This window comes from Larus michahellis, chromosome 1 (assembly GCF_964199755.1).
Source record: "Larus michahellis chromosome 1, bLarMic1.1, whole genome shotgun sequence".
Classification (NCBI taxonomy): domain Eukaryota; kingdom Metazoa; phylum Chordata; class Aves; order Charadriiformes; family Laridae; genus Larus; species Larus michahellis.
In genome coordinates this window covers 45,155,841-45,182,106 of record NC_133896.1, presented here as the reverse complement: position 1 = coordinate 45,182,106, position 26,266 = coordinate 45,155,841, and the positions used below count along the sequence as shown (strand labels likewise).

Here is a 26,266-nt window from a genome sequence, read left to right as displayed (position 1 = left end):
TAGCTATAGCTATCCCACATGCTGGAGGTGGCACTAAAACTATACCACAGGCCAGGCTCATCTGTTGTGAACACCAGGAGGCTGCCAACAGAGCCCGGAGAGCGGGTGAGGTACCACACGCCTGAGCACACCCAAGTTAGGCTGCAATCCCACAAACGCCGGCTGAAAAGCGAACATTCGGGGACAAGGTGTGTGACAATCAAGTGATACCGCACTTAACATTTCTCCAGAGAGTATTTTGTCAGAGTTCTGCCTTTCCCCAGACTAAGAGTATTGTGACTGAACAAAAGTGTCTTTTACTGTCCAACGCTGCACGGGCCCTATGGAGGAGAGACAGAGCCTAAGGATGCTGTTCCACAGCCTGTTTAAACAGATGTAATTCCTCTTTGCTGCCTCCAAGGGACTGCCTTCCCCTGCGCTGACTGCACATTTCCATGTTTCCGCTCTCTTCTTGTACTAGCGTTGTCATGAACGCCAGCATGAGTACAAGAAAGCAAGTAAGGACAACCCTTTTAGCAGAGCAGTGTCTTAGATCAGTTCAAAACACTTGGGAGACCGTACCATACCGCAACTTTTTATGATTTTCCCATGACTGAGGTAGTTAAAAATAATGTAATGTAATGCAATACAGTGTAAAATACTGTAAAACAGACAATGAAATTACTGAGGAACTTAAGTTTACCTACAACTTTGTTTAAAGTCCATTTCAAATGAATGCAATCTATATTATTTATATCTAATTGAAATAAAAGTCACATCTCTTAAGATTCCTTGTCAGACTAAGATGTTATGCTACCGCAATTGGGATAGTGTTTTGTCTGTTTGAAAAACAATTATACTTGAAAACAGCATTACGCACATACACTTTATGGGCTGTAATACAAGTGCTACCTGAGCCTTCATTTAGTATTTCCCTAACTAACAAATGAACCGGGAAATCTGTGACCTGAAATTCCTTCTGTCCAAGAAAACAGTTGAGAAAGTCAACTCTCCAACAATTGTATAATGCATTAGGTGTGTAAATTCATTTACTGCCTTCATTTTTTGACTGTTTAGACTCAGTTAATTGCCATGTTAGAATTCCTGGAAAGCAGCAAGTATTGTTTTGGCTCTGGCTCCATGTTTGCCCAATGGCTATACACAATAAAAAGCATCAAAATTAGAAATAATCCAAGCAAAGACCAGAAAAGTTTGAGGTATTCACTCTCATTTAAAGATACAAACACTGAATTTGTGCAGGGTACACATCAAGATTATAACAAATCTCAGGTTAAAAATCCCCCTCTTTACCAATTTTTGCAAAAATTCTCATTTTTAGTTCCCAATATAGTTGTATATATTCAGGTTAGTTCATGTCTTAATGTATTACACAATTCCACTACTGACAGTTCCCCAGCCTTAAGTATGTGTTTTTCAACACTTTTTAAAACAACAGTAAAATTCAGCCACACAATTATATTCTACCTTTTACTTCCCTTCATTTGCCAACTGCATTTTATGATATTCCTCTAGTCATTGCTGAGGAGATATTACAAGTCAAGGGACACTCTACGGCAAGCTAAGAGAAGCCCATCATCTCCATTTACCCAATGTCATCTTTTCTGTCTTACTGAAAGAAGTCATTGTAAACCTCAAACAGCCCTGTATGAAACGCTGACCAAAATGATGGCTGCATTTTTTCTCATACAGCAATTCATCATTGGTTCACATTATATCAATATTTTCAGGCCAGCGTGAAAACAGGATGCATTATGTGATCTACAGAAGCTCAGAAAGATCCAGTGCAGATCCCACAGGATAGGTGGCACAATCTTACTGCATCACCAGTTAAAAGATGTATCTTTATCTCTTTCAGTATCCCCCCTGGATGGCTTCCTAGAAGCACTGTGGTTTGGGAGGATTAAAGAGGTGAAGGTTGTAACATATTTAGTCAAGGTGGGCATATTATTAGCTTCATAACAGAACAGAGTGCAATGGTGTTTTTAAAAGACACTGATAAATGCCAAAGAAGAGGGGAAAGTGTCTTAAATGTTTCGTTATAGCAAAAGAGACAGTCATACTTTTTTCATAGTAGCAACAGTGTCGTCTACCTTAATAATATTTCACTTCCAAGAAAGTAGCTTCTTGCAATGCAATTTACCTGACAGAAATGAAATAAAAGAAAAAAAGAGGACCATCACAAAGTTCTCAGGAAACATTCTGGTGGCACTTAGCATTCTTCCAATAAAGCTATTTGAAAACGAAATTCGTTTAGTTCATTGGTATCTCAAATAGCATACCACACTAAAACTTAAATTATGAATTTGCCACTAGTAATTCTGTAGTTAAGACTCAATTTTCAGAAAATGAGAAACATTACAGATGAGAAACGAATAATATATTCAGCCATTTGAGCCTAGGAAGAATAAGAAATCCATTTGGCTAAAAAGTTCATATTGGTGCTGAATTTAAACTTAGAAATTCTTCACTCAACCAGTCCTTTTGGATAGATTTAGAGAATCCCATGCTCCTTTGGTCAAAATCTTGTAAGGTCAGTAAATCAGAAATTCATAGGAAAAACTAGTTTTGCCTGCGAAAATTTAAACATATAGTCTATATTAAAAGTCGAAAAAGTAAAGATCAGTCTATTACTTCAGAATGTTCTCACATGGCCACGGAAACCTCATTAAGCATTTTCTAGGAAGGATGGAACTGCCCAAACACCTCCTTTTAAAAAAATGCAGCTCCCTAAATACTGTAATGCAACTTATCCTGACAAGCTCCATGAGGAAAGAGGCTTTTTATCTTGTCCCAGGCTCACTTGTTCATTTAATTACAACATTGCTTGTCAATGATGTGTATAGAGCAGTGTGTCTCTTAATTATATGGTTTAAAATTATGAAAAAACATGCAAAACATTCTGCTCAACGTATTTTGACATAGTTGTGTTCAAGTTCAATGATTCAGAAGAACATCAGAACATCCAAAGCACAGCTGGTGTAGGACCAAACTAGGAAATATACGTGATAATTTGCAAATGGTATTGTACAAGAAGCACAGATGTGGACATGGGAAGGAATATCCTCAAAGCCTACTCACCATTACATGAGTAGAACACGATTAGGGACTAAAACCAGGACAGCTCATGACACAGGTAGGACTGAGAGTCAACATGGGAGGACAGGGCTTCCACCTGCACATTCCTCAAAAGGACCACAAAGCTTCTAAAGGCTTGTAAGAAGGTTCCTGGTTTGGTCTGGAAAGGGGGAAAATACGACCTTAGGGATGGATCCCAGGAAAATCAAGTGGTGTTTCCAAACATTTTCCCAGCCGCTCACTGTGAAACTATTTGCAAGGTGCATTTACCACTGCATTCTCGCAAAGCATTTATGTGATCAGGACATCTAAATATCTTAGGAGAAGTCTTTGAAAGTCGCGTCTTTCAGTTCTTGGCTTTGCAGTGCTTTAACTAAAGCATTTCCGTCTAATACTATAGGAATCTGAACACAGCAAATTGGAACTATTTTTGTATTAATTTTAAAAAGACCACTATTATGTAAATAAATGCAAGCAAGTATAATTTATGTCTGCTGAAAATTTATTCAGGACTGAGCCCAATATATTAAATATAGATTTAGCTAACATGAATAACTGCCTCAACTTAAAATAAGAGAAGACATCTCCTTAAACCATGCTCATTCTGCCATCTGAGCAATTATAAAAAGGAAATATATATTAAAAATGCGGTTCTAAACCAGTGATAAATCACTGTAGCTTGTAATACAATCACATATATATGCTCCAAGTGTAAAACCAGTTACTTTTAAAATTAACATGTCCTTAATTTATTTTTAAAAAAGCCAACAGCACCAGTTATTTTATTACTGTCTTACAAAACTCAGGCTTTTGACTTTATTTATTGCTTGATAGTTATAGCACCGAGAGATCACTTAGCTCAGCTACTTAGTTTTTGGGCTTTACATGTATGCTAATGTTATTGTTAGTTGTTTACTTCATCAAAATGAAAGGAAAAAGTCACATATGCATGTTCCTGTGTTTTCTTAAAAAGTGTCACTGTTTTAAAAAAATAACTACTGTTACACAAAACATGTATCAACTATTCACACTAACTATATAGAAAGTATCCAAAGACAAAAGAAAACAAATTTAGTCTGACAAAAAATAACTAATTAGTGAAAAAAATAAAAATTATATTTTCACACAAATTTTCATTTCGGTATTATCTACCAGGTTTACCATCCAAATTAAATATTCTGGAGTTTGCAAAACAAAGCCAATGTAGCACATGAAAACCATATAGAAATTCCAGTAAAACTGAAGTAGCAAGCCCAATGTATTTCAGATCGCTTTGGATTTATTTAATTATATAAAAAATGCAAGCATAATTCTTGTAGGAAAAGGATTATTTTATAAATGAATGATGTGTAATTATTTCAGAAATTCTTATAAAAATAAGACAAAATTACATAAAATTAATTATTAATTCAATATTAATTATAAATAAACAAAAAAGTCTTGGTTGTCGTAGAGAAAGAAAGCACTAACCCATTTATTTAATTAAATATACTTCTAAATACATAACCTCTGCAGAATATACATGAAGTTATTGCTTATATCTAAATTTAGATCCATAGCTACATCAAGGCTTTGAAATATTTTGAGTCTAACATTGATAGAGATAATATATCAAATATCAAAGTTGTTTAAATTACTTTAGATGATAAATGAGCCTTTTACTGGACATGGATTTCTCTTACTGTGTTATTAATGTAAATGCCACTGTGATGGGTACAATTCCAGTCACAGATGGGTCTAGTGCCCTTTACTGACTGGCCCATTGAGACCTGACAGCTGTAAATCTTTTTGGGATGCTCTACCTGAAACATAGGATCCGAAAAAGACAAATGGGCAGCAGCTGTTTTTAAGAAGTCTGGGTTAGAGCAAATGGCGACGGTGGAAACTGAGCATTCACCATCTGCTTGCTGTTGCAGATCTCATCTCAGGTTGTTAGATGGGGCACCAGTGAAATAAATGACTGTTCTTGGGAAGAGCCCCACCAGCTTCATGTTAAGGGCAGACACTTGACTGTTCAAAACTGAAAAACACCAGTCACAGGAGACTTGGAAGCTTGGTTAAACACAACCAAGTAAATCTGCAACAATGCACTCGCTGACAGGCACATAAACTTCTCTTTGTGCATGAAAGCTTGAGGTGACCCTACCTTTGAAATTGCTATTGTAGCTCCCCAGCATATGTCTACATCTGAAAGGGTTAAGTGATTTACGAAGTATTTTGACTAAGACAAAGTAACTACCTTATATGCTATTAGCCCATAGCAGTAACTATAGTGTGAATATAGCAGGAGATGAAATCAAAGTGAATAATAGCTTTTCTTTGCGGATGTGTCAGGAGTGTTTCCAGCCCCGTATATCTTCCTGCAATCGGACGTGGCATTAAATAGCATTCTCCCCTTATTCCCAGACTTCACTTTACATGAATCCTGGCCAACTTCTCTTTGTTAAACAGCTCCACCCGCTGAGGCTCTCACTTACTAGCAGAAATGGTTTCCTAGCTGGGTCACGGATCCCCAGCTCTGCCAGACACACATCCATCCAGGCTTTAACCTTGTAATCACTTTCCCCTTTTAATTACCTTAGAGTCATACACTATGAAAGACCTTTTGCTAACCTACCCCACTAACTCCAGCACACCAAGCAATTTAAGAAAGTTTTGTGGTTTTTTCTTCAAAAACTCTAGAAATACATAAATGCTTTTGCAAGGACATTTTGCTGTGGCAGTGCCGTTTGTAGCACTTATGGTCTTAAGCAACAGCCACGTGTATTAATAAAGAAGCTTCATTTTAAATCCACCTGCAAGGTGGCTACAAACAGAGCTGAAACACATTCTGCTGAAGAGGAAGGAGCGATTGCTCTCGCTGGTTGAAAGAGGCAAGGTTAACAAATGTAAGCGTGGCCAGCTCCCCTAGCAGAAAGAACAGGGATGAATGCTTCATTCTCTCAAGTGAGAGTCCCACAGTCGTGTTAAATTAGGTAAACAGTGAATAAAAGGGGAAAGAAATCTTCTGATAGAAAGAATTTCTCTCCCATCTGCGTGACACTGAATGCTCTGCCCATACAACGTGGAATGTATAGGAACAGAGTGAGCAAAGGAAACAACCAGGAATAAAATGTTGCCTTGGTGTGCATCCACACCAATGACTGAAGCCCCGTGCAGGGAGCCATGGCCCACAAAGCAATTCCATTAGTTCTGGAGCTAGAAGCAATATAACCTTACCTGTGAAGCATCAAGCTCACACTAAAAGACCTCTCTCTGCCCTCACGAAATGAGAATATTCTGTCAGACATTCAGTAGTCATGGTGTATGTCTCAGCTTTACTATTGAGGAGGAGAGATGTGTGAAAGGAACAGTCCAGTAACAAAGTCAGAAGAAAAATAGTTCATTTGCATCTCCGTGTTTAACCTGGACTTGACAGGTCCTTCCACATTGAAAAGAAACACAATGGAGGAAATTATTTTGGCTAAGGTAATAGGAAACTTCAGTCCCTGAACAGTAACTTGTAACAATGAAGGGGACTGATAAATGCTTTTTCTTTGTAGAAAAACTATTTTACTATTTTGTCTCACTTCTGATTGATTGACAATCTTTTCATAAAGAGTCTGGTTCTTATTTCAAATAAGCAAAGATCTTCACATCTATTTCAAAAATTAAAAGACAGAGGGGCTTGTTCACATGAAGAATTGGTAGGATTAAAGAACAGTACAGATTACTGAAAAACAAGAACAAAAATTAACTTACTGATTGGATATTTATACCTGATAAGAGTCTTCATCAGTTCTATAATTAGCAAAAGGCACGCACTTACATACATTAGTACCAAGGCAGGTTAGGTGTCTTATGCACTTGCACTCTTTATCCTACCTCCACGTATTTCCAGACTGGAAAATGACTGGATTGCACCAGTGCTACCCCCTGAACAGGAACAGAGGCGTTGGTGTCTATAAAGGAAGCAGCTGTGATGCTCATCATGAACCACAAGTTTGGAAGGACATTTGTGTCCTACAGTCCAGATTCAGCCTCAGTGATCAAAACCATCCATGACTTTATCATACACGCCAAGCTCCCAAACCGCGGCAGTGACTCCTAAAAACTTAGCACCACTACCCCTCTACTTCCCAGTACATTTATTATCATGCAGAGATTAAACTCTCTTCAGTGTTCTCATAAGCACAGTAAAGGACCTGAGACTCGCAGTTTTCTGACTTACGTTTTTTAAAAAATATTTTTCCACATGTAAAACAGAAACTTGTATGCAAACAATTTTTTCTCACACAGTGTTACTAAGTTTTAGCTGTTTTTTTAACGTCACCTAAATAAATTTATGCATGAAGACATTGATTGCCTCCTTTTTTTGTGAATGACAGACACACTTCGGATTATTCTGGAAGAATCCTTCATATATGCTTCCTCTCGCCTTGTATGCCTCCCAAGGCATCAGTTTTTGGCCACTGCCGGAGACAGAGTAGACATTTGGTCTATGCAGTACAGCTGCTCTTTTGTTCATTTTTAAAAACAGAGCTAAAAATCAAATTCTGCATAAATTTCCCTTTGGTTTTTGTTGTCTTTGAGAGCAAATGTTTAGGCTTCATCACATTTTTAGCTATGTAAGTATTTTTTTTCTGAAGAGAGGAATTTAACACATTCTGCAATATTGTGTGGACGTAGTGCTGACTCCACCATGAAAACTGCAGTGTCAGAACCACTGTTGAGGGAGCAGTAACAACTTTCCTCTCAGTAGTATCAAAATAGCACAGTTTTGTGCCGCTGCAAATTTCAACATAGCTGGGAAATAAAAAATAATACCGTTTAGATCAGCATAAAAATCAGTCTTCAGTATGCGGCCAGCTGTGCATAAAAATGAGGAGAAATATAAGCAAAAATGAGCATTTACTTGAATCGGGTCTTTAGCAACCACACAAACATGTGCAGCTTGAAGTAGTGTTGACAGACATCTTTCTCTCAGGGCAACTTGCATTTCTTCAGACCTTTTCTAGCAAAAGGCGGCCTGTCTAAAATCAGACATATTGACACAAAATTTCTATGCTTACTGGTTTTACAGAAAAGAAAGTATAACTCGCTACCAGCAAAGTTTAATCAATGATTTAGTAAACTGATTATTGCACAAACAACCCGCTATTGCTTTGGGATGACTGCAGACATACTGAGGAAGACACCATTTTAGCAGTTACTTTCAGCTGGGGTTAATGCATGATGTTAGTGCCTTTTTGTACAGAGAAGCAAACAGCTAACTCAATTTGCGAAGAGAATTAAATATAATCCTTTTAAAAGACAGTGAACTTCAGGCATAAGTCTTTTTCTTAATGCTTATTTTCTTAAAGCATGATTCCAATGTCATTTGTGTTTACTTGTTTTTTGGGTTTGCATTTTTCTCCTAGTTCATGGTTTGATGTGCCTGGCAAATTTTAAGTGATTTGACATTTTGACTACAGATTTTAAGCACTGCTTTACCATAGACTACTACAACATTTACCTTAAATATTTCACGTACTTGCCACTCCTACTTTTTTGATTTGTACTAATTTTTTTTAATTATCAGTCTAATAATCTCTAACATCGCACAAACTGTTCTCAGAGAGTGGCTGTGACCTTCACACAGTCATATTCCATGCCTAATGCTATGTTGCCATCTGTTGACCAATTTAGCAGTTGTAGTACTAGGACAAGAGACTCAAGAATGTAAAAAAATCTCTGGAAGTTTTTATAAGTTTAAATCTCAATTTTTTATTTATTTTTTTTTGTCTATCTAGGAAAGTTATTTAAAAATCTTGATATTTATCCTTAACATTTATTAATTTAAATAAAAAAAATAGTATTAAGCCTTCAAAGATCTTCAAAGTCTACTTAAGGAAACTGTCTAAAGACTAAAATAAATTGGAAATACTTTGGGAACTATATTGTAAGGGAAACACACTGCATGGATGGAATTGCCTATCTTGCTATAATGTTACATTTTTCAGTTTCAAAAGGTGTCCAAAGGGATCAAGACAATATTGCTGCAGAAAAAATGAAAATAAAAAGGGGTCAAAGCATTTACTATGTGATTCATTATTCGTGTTTTCTTGGATCACTTTCAGTTTAAACTTAAGTACAGACAAAAAAGTAACATGTTTGTACAGGATAGTATTTCAGCCAGATTTAAAAGGGTGCAAGAGTTACTTTTATCAGGCTGTAGAGTATCAGTACAGGCAAGAAGTTCTTCATGCCTGCTTCACTCAGCATCTCAAACGTCTATTTACCTCTAAATGACAGCATGTATAAAATAAAGTATGTATTACATTTTTTTTGCCTCAAAGGAGATTTGTAGGATTAACTTCAGAAATACTGGAAAGGCTTAAAAAAATTCTGACCATGAGCACCACAAAAAAGGATTTGTTTTATATAAAGTGATTAGAGTAAAGTAATTTTAAAACAAAATCTTTTAAAGAATTTATATATGGAGGTCTATTTTGAAAAAAATGTGAAAAACCACAACTTGGATATGGTTGGGTTTTTTTTTAATACATAAAATAAGAATGGATTTGCTCTATTACTATTAATAAAAATGAGAATGCATTATATTTTTACAGCAATATACAAACTAAAACAACTCAGCAGCTTATACATTGCATTGTGATGCTGACTTCAAGAACTTACATGGATATAAAGATTTCATGCAGTCTCTATTTAGTGACTCACCTTTGAATCATCCAGTTCCAGCTTTTTCAGAGACTTTCTGACATAATCTATGAAGGAGGATGATTTGGAGAAAGTTTTTCCAACGTGTCGATCACTGCAAATAAAGCATTGAGATGCGGGCTTTTATACATCCAACAACATAAATTTACACACTGCTAAATTAACTTTAATTAAATTTTTAATTCAGGACAAACAAATAAGCTACTACTGCCAATTTTGTAACAATTTTCCTTTTTTGCCCTTCTACTTAAAACAAAACAAGCTAGCTAATACTTCAAGAAATTTCTAGATACAGCAGCCGTACAATTGTACTATGGTTATAGAACAGTTATTATTTTACCTAAAAATCGGAGAGTTGAAGGTTTCTTTTTAATTTCTTCCTAATATTTTTATTTCCCTATGAATGACAAAATTCTTATTTCCACTGACAGGTATTTCCCTCTATACTTCTATAATGCTTCTACAATTTACTAGAATGCTGCTGTAATTTATTTACCATTAACCACTGAACTGAGCAAATGCCAAGCTGGAGTAAAAGTTCACTTTCGCTTGCTACCTTGTGTTCTTATCCTCGCAACTTTTATTTCACTAAGTGATGCCAGAATTTTCTCCTGTTTACAACTCAATGGCCTACTTTTGAAGCCAGCCAAAAACGTGGGTTCTTTCAGAAAACATGTTAAAATAATGCACGAAAATTTAAAAGACACATAGGAAGACTGAATCCTAGCAGGCCACTTACATTTGTTCTCTGTGTTTAAAATATCTTGGAGAGACAACACGCAAAGTTTTTGTTAGTCTGAATTCGCTTTCTTGACTGTGTCTTAATGTAATTCCTCTCCCAGCTGTGCAGTGCAGGAGTTACATTTCCAGCCCCAGTAGCTGTTTGTGAGTATTCAATTACTTAAAAGGAAATACACTTCCCCCCCCGTGAAATACTAACTAGAAATATATTTGTTAAAAATTTCCCCCCTCTCTAATTCTTAGTGAACCCCTTTCTCCTTGTGTAAGGATGAGCATTGACATCTACTGAAGTCAACAGAGGGACTTCGCTCAGTGGCAGTTCTAACGCCGTTTAGCTGGCAGGGATCCCCACGCATGGAAAATCAACAGCCACATGTATTTTTAAAGAAAGAATTAATTTCTGTAGTCATATTTAATGTTCAGATGCATTTAAACATTTAGGCTGATGCAATCTGAAAATCAGTTCACGATGATGCTGTTACGTCCCTCTTTGTAAGACGGGCACCTGCCCTCCTAATCACAAGCTACAGGGGGAAAGATATTGCCTGGGTCTGGCTGGGATGGAGCCAACTTCACAGCAACCCCGGGAGTGCTTTGGATTTGTGACGAAAACAGTGCTGGGAACACACCGATGTTTCAGCTATTGACAAAGAGTGGTTGCACAGCCTCGGCCCCCCAGGGAGTAGGCTGGGGGTGCACAAGAAGTGCAGGGGGACATGGTCGGGACAGCTGACCCAAATGGGCCATAGGGATATTCCACACCACAGCAATGACGGTGTGTTTGTGTGGGGGTAGTCTTTCCAGCGTAGCCATTGTGGTTATTCCAGAAGTACAATTACTTAATTATTCCTTCAAATTATGATACCTTTAACAAGGTATCTCACACTCTCACACTTTGTCTTTTTTTTTTTTTTTTTTTTTTTGCAATGTAGTAGCCATGCTTTTATGTGTTATATTTTATGTAATTTTAACGTAAACAAGAATTTCTTCTTTCAGGAGTTTGACCTTCTGAAAGGTAAGCTGTCTGGCTCTACATTTAGAAAGAGATTTGGGGATATCTGCATTAGCACTTATTTTAGAACAGGAGTATACTACTGAAGTCAATTTTCTGATTTTGCCCACCTCCCATGCCTTAGTTCACACTGTGGAATAGGATCAGAGCTCAAAAAAATTGGTTATTTTCAAATTAAATTAAACTGGAAGATGTGCTTCTGGATGTGCTCCAAATGCTAACAGGCATACATCCCACAGAATTAGATAAAATCTAATCCACCTACAACTCCAGAAAAGGAGTATAGTGCAGATGTCAGGTCCTCAGCACCAGCTCTCCAAATCACATCCTACAAGGGCGTAGGCACAGGCAGTAAGTAGCTCTTTACAGCCATGATGGCCATTGAGCTTTCAGCAGTTTTTCTCAGGACAAATGGAAATGTCTTTTTGTCTTCTGCAGTATTAAAGCTGCCAGGACCTCTGCAACCCAGGACTGGGTTGACTTTTTCATAGAATCATAGAATAGTTTGGGTTGGAAAAGACCTTTAAAGGTCATCTAGTTGAACCTCCCCTGCAACAAGGAGGGACACGTTCAACTAGATCAGGTTGCCCAGAGCCCCATCCAACCTCACCTTGAAAGTTTCCAGGGATGGCGCATCTACCATCTCTCTAGGCAACCTGTTCCAGTGTTTCACCACCCTCATCATATAAAATTTCCTTATATCTAGTCTAAATCTTCCTTCCTTTTGCAATCGGTTCTCTTGTGAAGATGTGTTTTACCCAAGTATCCAGTACCAAAGAGGACCCATTTCAGAGGACCCACCCCTTCAGTAAAGGAAGCGCAATGCATTTGTGATGTGGATTTAGGATGAACAAATCTATCGTTCATTTTAATACCAATATGTATATACAGTCTGATGAGACTGATTCTTAAGCCCTTCTGCTTTCTAAGAAATACTTTCTCTACAGAATAGACGTGGCAGAAAATCAGAGCTTTGGTTCATATTCTGTGAATTCTGAGCTTCCTACCTTTTGGTGACACCATAAATTTCTTCTATAATAACCTGAAGAACAGCTCGATAAAACAATGATTCTGTAGGCAGCTGCAAAAAATTTTACAACAGCAAGGATTTAAAATTGGCATTGAAATTAAATTCAGAGTAACAAAACCAGTATTGGCTTCCTTAACTACTTATTGTCTTGTATTCTTTACAATCAGTCATAACAGGTTTAAGAGGACAATTTACTAATGTTCTTGCATCTAGTTAAAATTACTTTTTTGGGTTAGATTCTAACATAACCATGAATGCAAGAAAAAAAAAAAAAAAAGAAACCCAAACTCTGAAGTAAAAGTTCAAAGGTTGGCAGAGGGAAAAAGAACAGAGCAAAAATGTACTGATCATGATCCAAATTCTACTATACAAAGTAAATATAACAATTTAAATAAACTGCTTTAAAGACAAAAGGAGTATTTCCCTAGTTGAATCCCCATACACTGTATGTCATGCCGAAAGTACTATGCTTACAAAACCAGAATACACTGAAAACTTCGTGTCTTCGTGTATGAAAGATCTGTTTGCATAAAAATCGTTAATACTTGCCAATTAAAAATTCACAGCAAAATGCATTTACAGTAAAAGCCTACTGGGGTCAATAGGCTTATATATGGAAAGAAGAGGTCTCTCAGCCTTGCCTTTTAAATATTTGCACAGTTGGTGTCCACCATCCCTAAAAGGATAACTTGCACAACAATAATCCAAAGTACGCACAGGGAAAAAAAATACAGGGATTAAAAATGATAACGATGATGTTTCTAACAGGTTCAAGCTTTTGTCATAACAATTTCTTTTTTAACATTAGTTGACAAAACACTGGGACAGAGTGATCCAAACCAGGGATATCAGCAGGACATTTGTACTGTATTTATATATTAGCTTAAAGATAGCAAAAAACATTAGGAAGGGTAGTTAAATGCCTTAAATCTTAAGCTGTGCTTTTTTTCCAGACTCTAAATTGTCAAAAGAAAACAGATTCACTAAGTACAATCACAGCAATAAAAATGTGATTGCATGATGACACATGCTATCTATCAGGATTTGATGTAGTGTATGCTGGTATTTTAGATTCCAGAAATGCAGAAGTTCAATAAAAGGTCACAGATTAAGAGCATTCAAGGGGGAAAACCAAGTTTTATCTTAGAATGGCTAAAATAAACAATATTACTTACCATTTGGCCAACTGCAACTCGCTCCAAAGCCTGTAAGAGTGAAGGAATTAAATTGCTGATATGTTTATTCTTTATCAGAACATTTTATAAACACATTGTATAAAAGTCAGAGGAGATGACATTTTAAACGATTAATGGTGTGACATAACACGAGCTTGCATGCTTTAAAGTGTTAATACCTTTAGGGACTCATAATCAGCTCGCGCCTGTTATTTTGTTTTATTTATAGGAGAAGGAATGACAACTGGCTGTATGGAAACAGATGCATGCAAAATTTGCTTGTTTTTCTTAGTATTGTAAAAGAGGATTACTTTCTATGAAAGCGCTAAAAAGAAATGCATTTTTCTTGAGTCTGTTCCTACTGAAATACTAATTATTCACTTTGCATATTCAACTCTCTTAAAGTAAATATTAGGTCAATATACAATGTCTTTAAATACTTTTAGTCCCTAGTATTCAGATAAATTGAACTTCCGCATGTAAAGTTAAATAAAATAAAAACTTCACAGAGAGTGCACACTGTGCACTATCTTTCACTAGATTCTTCATACCATAAATCCTGAGGTAGGTGTGAGAGTACTTGATTTTTATGATCCATAGTGACAAGGAATGACAAATAATTAGAACCATGGAATATTTTTCCACAGTTGAAAAGATACTGTGCCTATAAAAATTTCTACCGGGTATTAAAGATCATAGTAGAAATGAAGACAAAAATTCAGTAAATTATCTGACACTAAAAAAAATTAGATAACAGCCAAAAATGCCTCACCATTTATGGGTCATTGTCACCTTTAGTCCCCAAACTCCACTACAGTAAATAAGACCGCTTGTCTCTGAATCATCCACATCTCCTTCTCCTAGTTTTAGAACTGATCTTGTATTTCAGACTGTTCCTCAAACACAGTCCAAGTAGTTGCAGTTCCTCCATTCATGGCTTTGACCAGCTATCAGGTTTGACTTCTGCTGTACAAGCTATAGCTGTCATACCGGCATGTATCTGCTGCTGCTTAGAAGATGGATGTGGGTTCTAACATGTATTGTAAGGGTCTCGAACTGAAACTACCATCCAGAACCTTTAGCCCTTGTCACTTTAACCAATTTGAAACATGTAATAATGAACAGCAGCAATAATGCTGAGTGTCATTGCTCAGTACACTCAGTTTCTCCTAGCCAGCCATTACCATAATAACAGTAGAAATATCTAGAGACACGGGAGAACTCTTTGCCTTTCGTGAATGCTTAAACAAAAGAAGTTTTTAAATGCCAAATTTCTCTGATTTCTGTGAAATCTAAAATAGATATATATGGCACGATCAGTACTGTCTCTTGGGGGTCATTTACTTACAAAATTTATCTTCCTACCATTGTTGAAAAACAGCCCAACCTTTTTCTTTCCAAAAGAAATGGAATGGGAAAGGAAATAGCTAATGTGTCAGCTGAGGAAGAATTGGTATTGTATGACACTGACAAGAAAAAGCAAAAAGGCAAATCCCTTTTGGAAAGCACTTTTTGTGGTAAGTTTTACTGCAACATCTCCAAAATGCACAATTTTTTTCTCATACCTTGCCAAGGGTAACACATTTAAGCCTTATGAATACTAAATGACTGTCCTCCTATACTTTCTCCTGATACCATTTAGTTATCACGTTAGTTCAAGTTTACATAACCTTGATACATTAGCCTATACTGAGTCTTTAGCCTATGCTGTTCTCTGTAATGGAGGTACAGAGCTAGCAGCAGAGGCTAGCCAGAACCTGATGTGATTCATCCTGATACCAGAAATTAAAAATTAATAGAGGAAAGGAATAGTGGTCTTCTAGCTGAAACAGTGGTTGAAATTTTCAGTACCTATCTGTTTTTTCAAATTAGACAACAGTTCATCATCCCGTCTTGATGAGGTTAGGTCTTTAAAAGCACTTAATCTCTCGGTGCAATGTTAAAAAGATGTTTCCAGTCTCTTAAGCCACATGGATTTTAGAGCTCTTCTAGTTTTTGGAATGGCAGGTTTGTTTAGGTTTTAAACAGTCAGAACATTCAATATTATGAATCATGTGGGTGTTGGGGGAGTTACTGATTGCAATCCTTCTACAATTACCTTGTTCCCCGCTAAGTCCTTGGCCAAGAACTATTACCCGGAGGGGTTACCTTGTTTAGGTTTCAACAAAGGTTTGGCCTTTCTGTCCACTCTTAAAATACATTTCTGTCAATACTCATTTTTTCATGCCTTCAGCAAGTATAAAATATATAAAGCTGGAAGGTCAATACTATTTTTTTTAGATATAATTCATCATGCTTACAACATTAATGATGTTATTCTGTAGAGTCTTGGATTAAAGTCATGGCTCTAGGATTAGAAGCCAAAAACAATGAATCCTGTAACATCTGGATAAAGCTCTCAGTAGGAAAAAGAAAAGAAGGGGATTCATACCAAGCATGCTGACATTCTAGCATTGCGACCACAGCACCAGCCCTTGTCCTTCAAGTACTGACTCATGGGAAAACCCCACACTTCCTCTGGGGAATCTGCAAAATGGATAAAAAAAAAAAAAAATAGGCACAGCTTTCATGGGCTATTTTTCTCTTACTTACAGAATACACAATGTATTGAGCAAGATGAACAGTAGTTAATGGTAGCAGAAATGGTTAAGTGTTCTAGTCCAGTACCAAAAGCTGTGGTAGTGTTATAAAAAAACGTATTTTCCTCATAACAGATGTTTTTGGTTTATGTCGAATTTCTGATAATTTCACATTTTCCAAAACAATTTTAAGTGAGTGTCTTTTACGAAAATCCACTGAAAAAACAATCCAAGGGACAAGAGAAGATTCTGCAGATACTCATGGCACCCCATGCCATGCCATTAGTCACAAGATGTAAGCCAGACAGTCGTTCACTGTAGCAGGACTTCAGTACCGCATCCCATTGGGTTCTTCTTCTATCATAAACATCTATTTAACATCACACAGAACAATGTGTATTTGTTTATTTCAGTTCTGAAGGCCCGTGCTTTGCTGCGAGGCAGAATGTTTGTTTTCCAGAAGAGAGCAGCTGCAAAGGCTCTTGCTGTTTCTTCATAACACCAAGAAGTATTTGCATCACAATCTGTGCTCAGTTTGTTTCACTATCATTAATATTTTGAATAACAACACAATTCTTCATGTTTAACACTCATGCAAATGCGGGAAAACTAAAGTACAGGGATTACTTTATAGATGTTCATAATACACAGTTTTAAATGTAGACGAACTCTACGTTTTGGATTTTCATTAGTGCATTTGTCAGCTGATTTTTTGGAACGCTGAATAAGAATTACTACTTTCTTTAAAAAAAAAAAGCAAATTGGCTAGGATCCTTGCTTTTTAGCATAGAAAGATGACTTGGGCATATTTAAAGATAAATCAATGTAACGGGGTTAAAAAAAGGACAGCAGAAACACGACTCTTCAAATTTACCAGAAGTCTGAGATACATACATGTAAGTAGAATTCATTTTGTGAAAGTTAAGCAAAGAAAAAGGAAATAAGAAACTATAAATGATCCAACCCTCCTCCCCACAGCGAAAGCCCTCAGTTTTCTAGCAGTAGCCCACAGTCTTTGCTGATCTCTAGAGAGTAACAGCAAGCAGGTAATCTTCTGCAGGCAACCTCACATTTTGCTCTCCTTTTAGCCCTGAGAAATGTCAGAGGCTCTTAGGGGATGAATACTGGTTTGGGGACCATGATTGAAGAATAGGATTTTAATTCTGTCTGGGTAATTAGCAGAAGGAGAAAGAAAATTCCTTTAGATATAAAGATGAAATCTGACAAACCAGATTGCAACTGGTTTCAGCACTACGATTGTACTAAGAATTTGTAAGTGCCTCATGACAAGATATAAAACATTAATTAGCTTCAAGTGTAATTATTGAGTACATGGAATAAAACTGAGTATTTCTACTACAGGGATGGTAGTAAGAACTTACGAAATATATTATCTGCAAAGGAAACAATGACTGCCATGATTCCTATTGTATGATTCATATTAATAAGTCTTTCTAATACATATGTTAAAATATTTCAAAATAAAAATTTGCAAACTGAGTTAGAAAGATTAAATCATTGATTTTTTCAGGTTATCCCTTCTAATTTACACCTTGTCCTCTAGGCAAACTAATCATCCATGCAAGTTAAAGCTGCTACCCACTGAGCTACAATCTCAATATTAGTGCACTATACTCATGCATAATTCTGAAGAATTTATGACACCTTTGAAAAAGATAATCAGGCACAGCACCATCTTCATTTAAATTATCAAAACTGTAAAGGAGGACAAAAAGGGAGGAAAACTTATGCTCTAGCTTAGAATTTTTTGTGTATATCCAAAGTTGACCGCATATCTACAATATTGCCTTGAGTTCTATTTATTTTTCCATATCCAGTCCACTCTCAAGCACACTGTTGACTTAAAAAAATAAATAAATTGTAGGATTAATATATTGCCATACGGTTCATATATTTATCAACTACATTTTAAAACCCTGGAAATTCTGTTAATGCCTGCAACTATTTTTAGATATAGCTCACTAATTAACATATTGTGCTCCTATCGGACAACACAGCAGCTATTCTAAATTATATAAATCTCCAAAAAGATTCAAGCAACATTTTTAGTATGAGTATTCTATGGAAGATTTCACAGCAAGCAGCACAAGCGTTCAACAGTGCATGAAGCAATTACGTTATAATTGAATATAGAGGAGCCAATCAGACAGAATTCTCCTTCCTATGAGAAGTTAACAAAATGGGAAATTCTAGGTAATCATTTGATGAGCTGAACTGAAGCCATGCAGGGGTATAATCCTAGAACCTATCAGTTAAATAGTGATTACTTTACCTCTAAGCTAACCTCTTAAAAAGATGAGATCACACATTATATAAAACGAATTGCTGCAAATATTGCACCAAAATAAATCCTTGCAAAAAATAGTAATTCTGTTATGTTCTAGAACAAAATCTATAAACTGCAATATAATTTTAATGTCGAGGAAGAGAACAAAGAAAGATAATAGATAAAATATAGGAAACATAATAGAGTTAATGCAGCATCATGAAAAATTGTATCCTAGTTCAGCTTTGTGGAACAGGATGTTTCTTTGGAAACCTACACAGTCAAAATATTGGTTAAAGTAGTTTGAAGATACTTGCTGTTATTTTTCAGTGTCCCCAAAAATTGGATACATCTGATTGAATGAGGAAACATTCTCATCAAAATCACCCAGTTACACATAGCAGGGTAAGACAAAGTACATATTACACAGAAACATACAATGCTGAATAAAACAGAAAAGCACAACTCCAGCCATTAGCCACAGAACTAATTCCTATTATTTCCCTCTGACTGAGTTTAGTAACAGTCATAGTTTCATGGAAGAGTTAAACAAGAGTTCAAACAAACTAATCCTGTCCTTACTGTTCTTTTTTGACATTAATGAACATTTTTCTGATAGCCAAAATATCTCCTCTCATAGAAAAGGATTTTAGTAGGAACTTTCCAAATTTTCACCCCTGCTTTTCCATTACAATTTTTTTCATTGGAAGGAAGTTTCCTTTTTCAAAGAAGGAACTTTGTGGGTCTGAAAACACAGGCGGGAGAATCCTTTTACGTATGTGCATACTTTAAGTAATTCCTCAACAGATTTACTAACTCTTCTTGTGACCACAGGGACATCTCATGACTAACTGACTAACTTCAGCGGCTAATTTCCCACTCCTCTAACAGGCAGAAATGCTGTATGCAGAAGCTGTCTTGACTTCAGTTTATTATATACTTGAAATTCTCTGGAGGAGATTAACACTTTGGGAAACAAGTGCAAATACATCCAGATGCCAGCCACAACTGAAAAATATTCATAGAATTTTTCACTCAGTGCTGTCTAGCAAAGGAGAATACAAAGCCTCAGGTCTGTTCTGGTAAAACATTTTAAATTTGAGTAAATGTAAAGTGTCGTACTTTATCATCAACCAAACAAGAATAAATTTTTTATAAAGTATGTCAGATTACCTTTCTGCTTCTTCTGGGAACCCAATACTACTAGTGGTTTTTAATATTTTGTTAGAATTAATTTCTTATTTCTTAACTTAGTCTTGGAAGTCAGACGTCATTTCCTGCCCTCTAATTATTTAGACCTTTTTGTAAGACCTTCATTAAACTGCTCTTAAGTTTTGTAGGGGAATTGGACTTCAGCACTCTCCCATTTTGTGTATTGTTTGTAATACTACAATAGCAGTGGCCTATACCATTTGGAGCACCTGTACTATTTTGAACTTTGTAAAGGATTTTCTCCCTTTCTGTTTAACTTCCAAATGAAAAAAATGGCAATACATACAGACATCTGGTACACAGAAAACATTGTACTGAGTAGTAAAAAAGAAAAATTACAACAAGGCTTCAGGCAAGCCCTATTGTTGTTACCATCCTATTCACAGATCCATTAAGACTTACTGGCTCAGCCCTGTTTCAAAGAAATTTTTTAAGAGTTGATTAACTAACAAAACAATTAAGTGTAGCTAGGAAACAGAATTTCCAAAATAAAGAAGAATGAATGTTTTCTATTTATACTTCCTTTTTTGGTAGTTATAGAAAAAAATATCTGGCAGTAGAAGTAAGATGAAAGGATTTCACTGGCTAATCCTTCTGTATGTGCATAGAGGTTTCCAAGGAAGTTCAAGAGAATGGGACAAGTTTCTCCACTCTCTTTAATATTAGGTCTTACATAGTTCTTCAACTCCAAGTAAGATACTACAATTTCTAGTGTGTTAACATTTAAAACTTACTTCACACAGCTTTACAGCACTATATAGTTTCTATGAAACAACAGGACCAATAGGTTTTACTGTTACTAGACAAATGAGCTCAACTAGGCTTCCATGGGATCTTGAAGTTTCTCGTTTATCTTCCTGTGCTAACATTTAATGAAAATGTATTTGCATTTATGCTTCTCATCTTTTTACTTTCTTGCAATTCCCAACTGTTCAGAACTGCAGTTCCCATTATAACAACTAATTTGTTATGTTTTCCGCTCTTTCTTCTGGAAGAGCTAGTTTTATTGAGATAATGTATTGAACAGTATTTGTTAAACTCATCCTGACAGAAACAATCCAAATTTTGCCACGAAACAATGCCTATCCCAATGGTTAATGGAGAATTTATGAAAAAAATAATAATCAGGGCTTTGCTTCACTTTTCTGACACAGTTTAGATTATTATAATGTCTATTTTGAAATTCTTCATCTGCTCTTTAAAAACAAAGTAACACAAATAAGTTATGAAAAATGGCAAAGTACTATAAAGTAGAGGATTCTGATTTTCTTGAAATGTCCTTTATCTTTCTATTCTACTTTTAAGATTTTAAGATTTTCTAGTATATACATAACAATAACAGAAGAAATTTATTTTCTAGTAATGAAGTTCATCAGATTGTAAATAGCATGTGGCAAAGAGAAGGCAGAAACGTGCTGTCAGTGCACAGGCTGAAGTTCCCACTCTACGCATTGTATTTTATTTAAGAACTCTTATTCTCCTTAGAAAAACAACCACTCCTTATTTCATTCCTAAACTTTATCTTTACTTAGGCAATTTAGTATTGAAATGTTGTGAAACACCAGTCTCTTGAAGTGTTTTGGCATGAGAACATAACTTCAAGAGAAAGAGAGCTTATTCTAATTTAGTGCAGTTATGCTGATTGTACGCCCACAGCTAGAGCTGCATGAAAAGCACTCACATGATAGTTTTTAGTGACAGATACCTTACACTTAATTTAAAAATTACCACTAAGACTGAAATCAGTTTCTGTATTGAACTTCACCTACCATTTCTTGACATTTATTTTAATACAGAAATGTATTAATGATTTGAAATGATAATATTAAAATATTAAGAATTTGAAAAGTATTTCAAAATGGTATAAGCATTATCAGTAGTTTCTAATACCCTTCAGTGAGTTATCATGGCAGTATAATCCTGTCAGTTCTAAATGCTTAAATTTTGTCTCATACCACTTAAAAGCTGCATTGGATAAACATACCTACATCTACTTTTATTTATGAAGTGTGATCAGCATCAGCCCACGTAAAATATTGCACGTAGTGATGTTATCACTTAATGTAGAAGTACTCCTAAGAGAATTTTTATTTCCTTTTTATATTTTCTTGTCTTTTTTTATTACAACAGTCACATCTCCTACTCATTTGATACTATTTTGATATTAACATCTATTTCAGCTGATTCCTTCCGGATGTCTTAGTGTCTCATCTTCGTCTAGCCTCACAGTCTGTACCTTTAATTTCCAAATTCCACTACAGTTATGAAGTATAATTCTTCAATTTCCCTCTCTACTTCAGTATATGACTTAAGTTTTTAAGATGCTTAATTTCCACTGATTCATGGAGCTGTTTTTCAAAGGTTTTATTGATTATTTTTTTCATTTTCTGTATTTCAAAGCATGAGAAACTCGGAGTTCAGATACTTATTAATGAACTTCAGTTGCATTTTTGTACTTCACATCCAGTGCACTTGAGTGTCTATGATCTCTTTCTGCGATCACGAAAGAAAAAGAAAAACATAGATGAAAATAAAAGAAATGCAAGACTATGTGAAGGCTCTATTTTCAACCACTCCTGGGCAGCTAGAGAATACTCAAGACAAAAAGAAACGGAGTGTCAATTGTACAGAAAAAGCACAACTGAGTGAAGATCAGACACAGCTGTCAGTGTGAGGTAATTGTACCAGGACTGCCAAGCACATTGAAAATTCTCTGTATAATTCTACACTTGGCCAACAATGCTTTGGGATTCTCGCCAAAGACATGTAGATAAGGGTAACATGACATGGCACCTAAAACCTGTCTTCATGGCTGAATCCACAAGGCTGGCACGAAGATCTGCTCTTCAGTTATTTAATTCAAAGAGCAACACTTGAGAGGTAACAACCATGGGACTTGTCCTTTCTTGGGTAGTCCCTGACATATTGATGGTCAAGATACAAAGAAAAAGCTATAATAGACAGGACTAAATTATTCCCTTTCCCCTCGTTCTTAATTATCCTCTGTCCCATCATTCCTATTTCCGTATTTGAAGTTGTTAGAAAATCAATGCATCCTTAAGAGTGTATGGTAAATGGTCCAACTGCATCTTTACTCATATAAAAAGCTGTGATCTAAAAAGCCTTGGGAGGATCTCCTTCTGTCTAACTAGAGCCTTCCTTCTTCCAAAGAATATAGCCAGCATTCCTAGAAGTGTAAAACTAAAGAAAATGCAGGGCACATTTGAGAACTGTAAGTGGCATTAAAAATCAAAATCCATTTCCCTTCTTCTCTTTAATTTTTTGTTCTCCTTTTTTTTAATTAATCAGATTCTTTAAAAATATTCTTATTAAAATGTTCTTTGTAGAGAACGGGATTTTTGTATCTATTACTCTGGACACAATAACACACGATTAATAATAGAAACACATCGCCGCAAACTAAAAGGAAACCTAGAAGGGCAACACCAAGTGAAAAATGAATAAATGGTTACTGACAGTTTTATGTCAGTAGGGGCCACAGAAAGGTAGAAAGAGACCCCCATTCTTCTAGACTACTACTTGGAAGGCCTTGAATGACTTACAATCTAGACAAATCAGAGCAGAGTGAGGATGGAGATGACAAGCTCAGGTTCAGAAGCAGCTCAGTGAAGAAGCAGCCTGGTCTCCCAGGAGAAAACAGTGTTCATTCTAGTACTACCAGCAAACCCATGGACTACCACAACAGTTGAGGTTAGCTGCTTTGACAGGAAATTAAAATAAATTCTTTGCTTATGCTGTATTAAAATATTGCTTTTTAGACTTCTTACCTAATTATCGGAAGTTAGCGCTAGTCCCATTAAAAATCAACAAAAGAAACATGAAACTCCAACTCAAACACCCAGCGAATAAGAAATAAACATGGCATATATATAATGTATTAAATACTATGCCGTTTCCAATTATACGACGATTCAAAAAAGAGTAGTCATTCTCCAAACGCACAAACCAAAATATTTACTAGTAAAAAGAACATGATATTCTGGTACTCAAAATTGTAAATATAATATAAAAATTTTACATTTTTGCAAAGTGCTAATTAAAACTGTATTAACTGAAAAGGAAAATGACCCCTAATTTTAAACTTAAATGAGCCGGAAAAAAATCTCATCTTTACTGCTAAACATGTAAATGTATAGACCCTCTTTAGTGCAAAAATATAATGGAATTATATGATACAAAATCCATAAACTGCCCTAAAAATGTATAAGCTAAAGGAAGAGTATTTTTAGATACACTCTATACCGTGATCATATATTTTTCTCAATTTTCTTATGTATAAAGTTATTTTCTTAGATTGGACAATGGACTATCCTGCAGTTATTTTTAATAAACTCCACGCAAAAGAGAGATGAATTTCAACACTGGCAAAATCTGTTTTATGCACCAGACTTGTCTACCTCTTTGACTTAGAGAAAACTCCCACTGAAGCCAATTACTGCCTTTTCTCACTACCAGACATCTCTCTAAGCAGTCAGTTAGCAAGGCGTGACACAAATTTAAAAACGTAAAAGAATGTATATCCTAAATCAGACAAATCCCATTTGCAAAGCAGGAGAAAGAGATATAATATATGCACAGACACAATATGTAGCTATGCTTCTATATCTTTTAATGTAACCAGTAACGTTAACCGAACTGTATTTTATACCTCCTACTTCTAATTCTCCTCATCCCAGTCGTCATTAGCTGGGAAATTTACGTCTTGTCTTAGTGGAAATAGGTCTCCTGTAACAAACATGAGTAAGAACTGTAGTGGATATACCATTATTATAATATATTAGAAGTCTTCTGCATGATGCACCTTGTAACATCCAAGTTGGAATGAACACTCAAAGGTCACACTGTGTATTAGATTTTTCTTACCAAGGCCTTGAAATTGCAATACTCAGTGCAGAATACTATGCTTAAAAGAAACCCCGCTGAAGTAATTCAAATACTACAAATTGTTTAAGCTACTTATATGTTGTAGACTGAAGGATCAGAACATGTACAATTGTTTATTTATGTTGACATTATGCTACAAAGAAGCGTATAAAGGCAATATCCTAAGACTTATAAAAATCAATCAGTGTCACTAAAACTGTGGAAGACGTATTAAATGACTTCCCAGAAACTATTTTTCAAGATGGGAAAAAGTTTTCTGAAGTTCTGTATTTGAAAATGGCCTTTGCTTTCAAAAGAAAGCTTTCTCAGTTTCTTATAGAATCACAGAATCATAGAATTGTCTAGGTTGAAAGGGACCTTTAAGATTTCAGGTTGAAAGATTTTTTCTATTTGTTCTCCTTTGACAAATATGACAATGCACTTATTTCCCTAGTTTGGTATAAAATGTGTAATGCAAGAGATTTTATGTTGAAACAATCCTTTTTTTTCTGTTTCAAAAAAGGTAAATAGAAAATTATTTGATACTTTATTTTTTCAAAAGGCTATTATTACATTCCTGCAGAAGTTACTGAAATAAGCGGTATATTGAACATGTGCAGTTCATCATTTTCATGGTATTTTGTTTCCAGAGAATTCATGTTCGAGTCCTTAATTACTGCTGGAGAAGCAGGCATTAGTTCACAACCCATAAGCTCTTTGCTCTTGACAAACAAAGGCTGACACTATGCACAGACTCTATTCTTACAGACGTCCGGGAAGGAATTACCCTATTCAGACCAGCAGAAAATATACAGCAACGTTGTGCCTCAACGTTATAAATACTACCATCCAAACAGGAGAGTAATCTTGCTTATCAAGGATTTATAGCTCTAGTAATTCTTCTGCTCTCAGTATAATTACTCTTTTTGCACTTGATCTCATAACAGTCATTATTTAAAAAAGTGAAGTTTTTCTCTTCTCAGCTGTGTAATTTTTATTATGTTCTAAATAGTCTGACTCCATTTCAGAACATGAAAGTGCTAGGGTATTATTCTGAATCTCCTTGAGGGAGCACAAGCTATTTAACTGTGTTCTACACCATGACAGAAAAAAACCAGGTTATTAACAGATAACTTTCTTAGGTCAGTAGCACAATTGGCACAGGCAAACAAAACATTTTTCTCTTTCTTTTCTTTCTTTCAGTGGTTGTAAAAGTAAAAAATAATTCTGTATGTTCTTTTGATAATAATTTGTATAATACATATCCCAATTTTTCTTTAATCTAAAATCTCTTTGACCTTTTGCAGACATCTAAGTATCTACAGAATTTCTTATGAGTAGATAGTAGTTTTAGGACTATCATTGTGATAAAGCTATAAAGGATTGCTCAAGGAAACAAAGCATGGAAGAAAAGCTAAACGCAATTCTTCAGCCACAGTGCTGCTTCACAGAAAGAGCTCATCAGATAAGATACCTAAAATTGATGGATCCCTAGAAGAATTTATAGAAAACCAGAAGTTGTAAGCAGCAAAATATTGCCAAGGCCATGTGGCATTCATCCAAAACCTAAAA

At 35.6% G+C, this 26,266-nt stretch overlaps 1 protein-coding gene across 3 annotated transcripts in view; it reads right to left on the bottom strand.

The window, feature by feature from the left end:
• Positions 1-26,266, bottom strand: part of METTL25 (methyltransferase like 25) — a 62,444-nt gene that overhangs the window by 6,939 nt on the left and 29,239 nt on the right. For 2 of the 3 annotated variants that reach the window (XM_074574340.1, XM_074574356.1), the window contains exons 6-9: positions 16,164-16,258; positions 13,733-13,762; positions 12,535-12,608; positions 9,775-9,868 (exon numbers count right to left, since the gene is read on the bottom strand). In XM_074574340.1, coding sequence (XP_074430441.1) covers positions 9,775-9,868; positions 12,535-12,608; positions 13,733-13,762; positions 16,164-16,258 — 293 coding nt within the window. Of the gene's footprint in view, positions 1-3,078; positions 3,236-9,774; positions 9,869-12,534; positions 12,609-13,732; positions 13,763-16,163; positions 16,259-26,266 lie in introns of all 3 variants that reach the window. The other variant, XR_012585436.1, reaches the window with a different exon arrangement.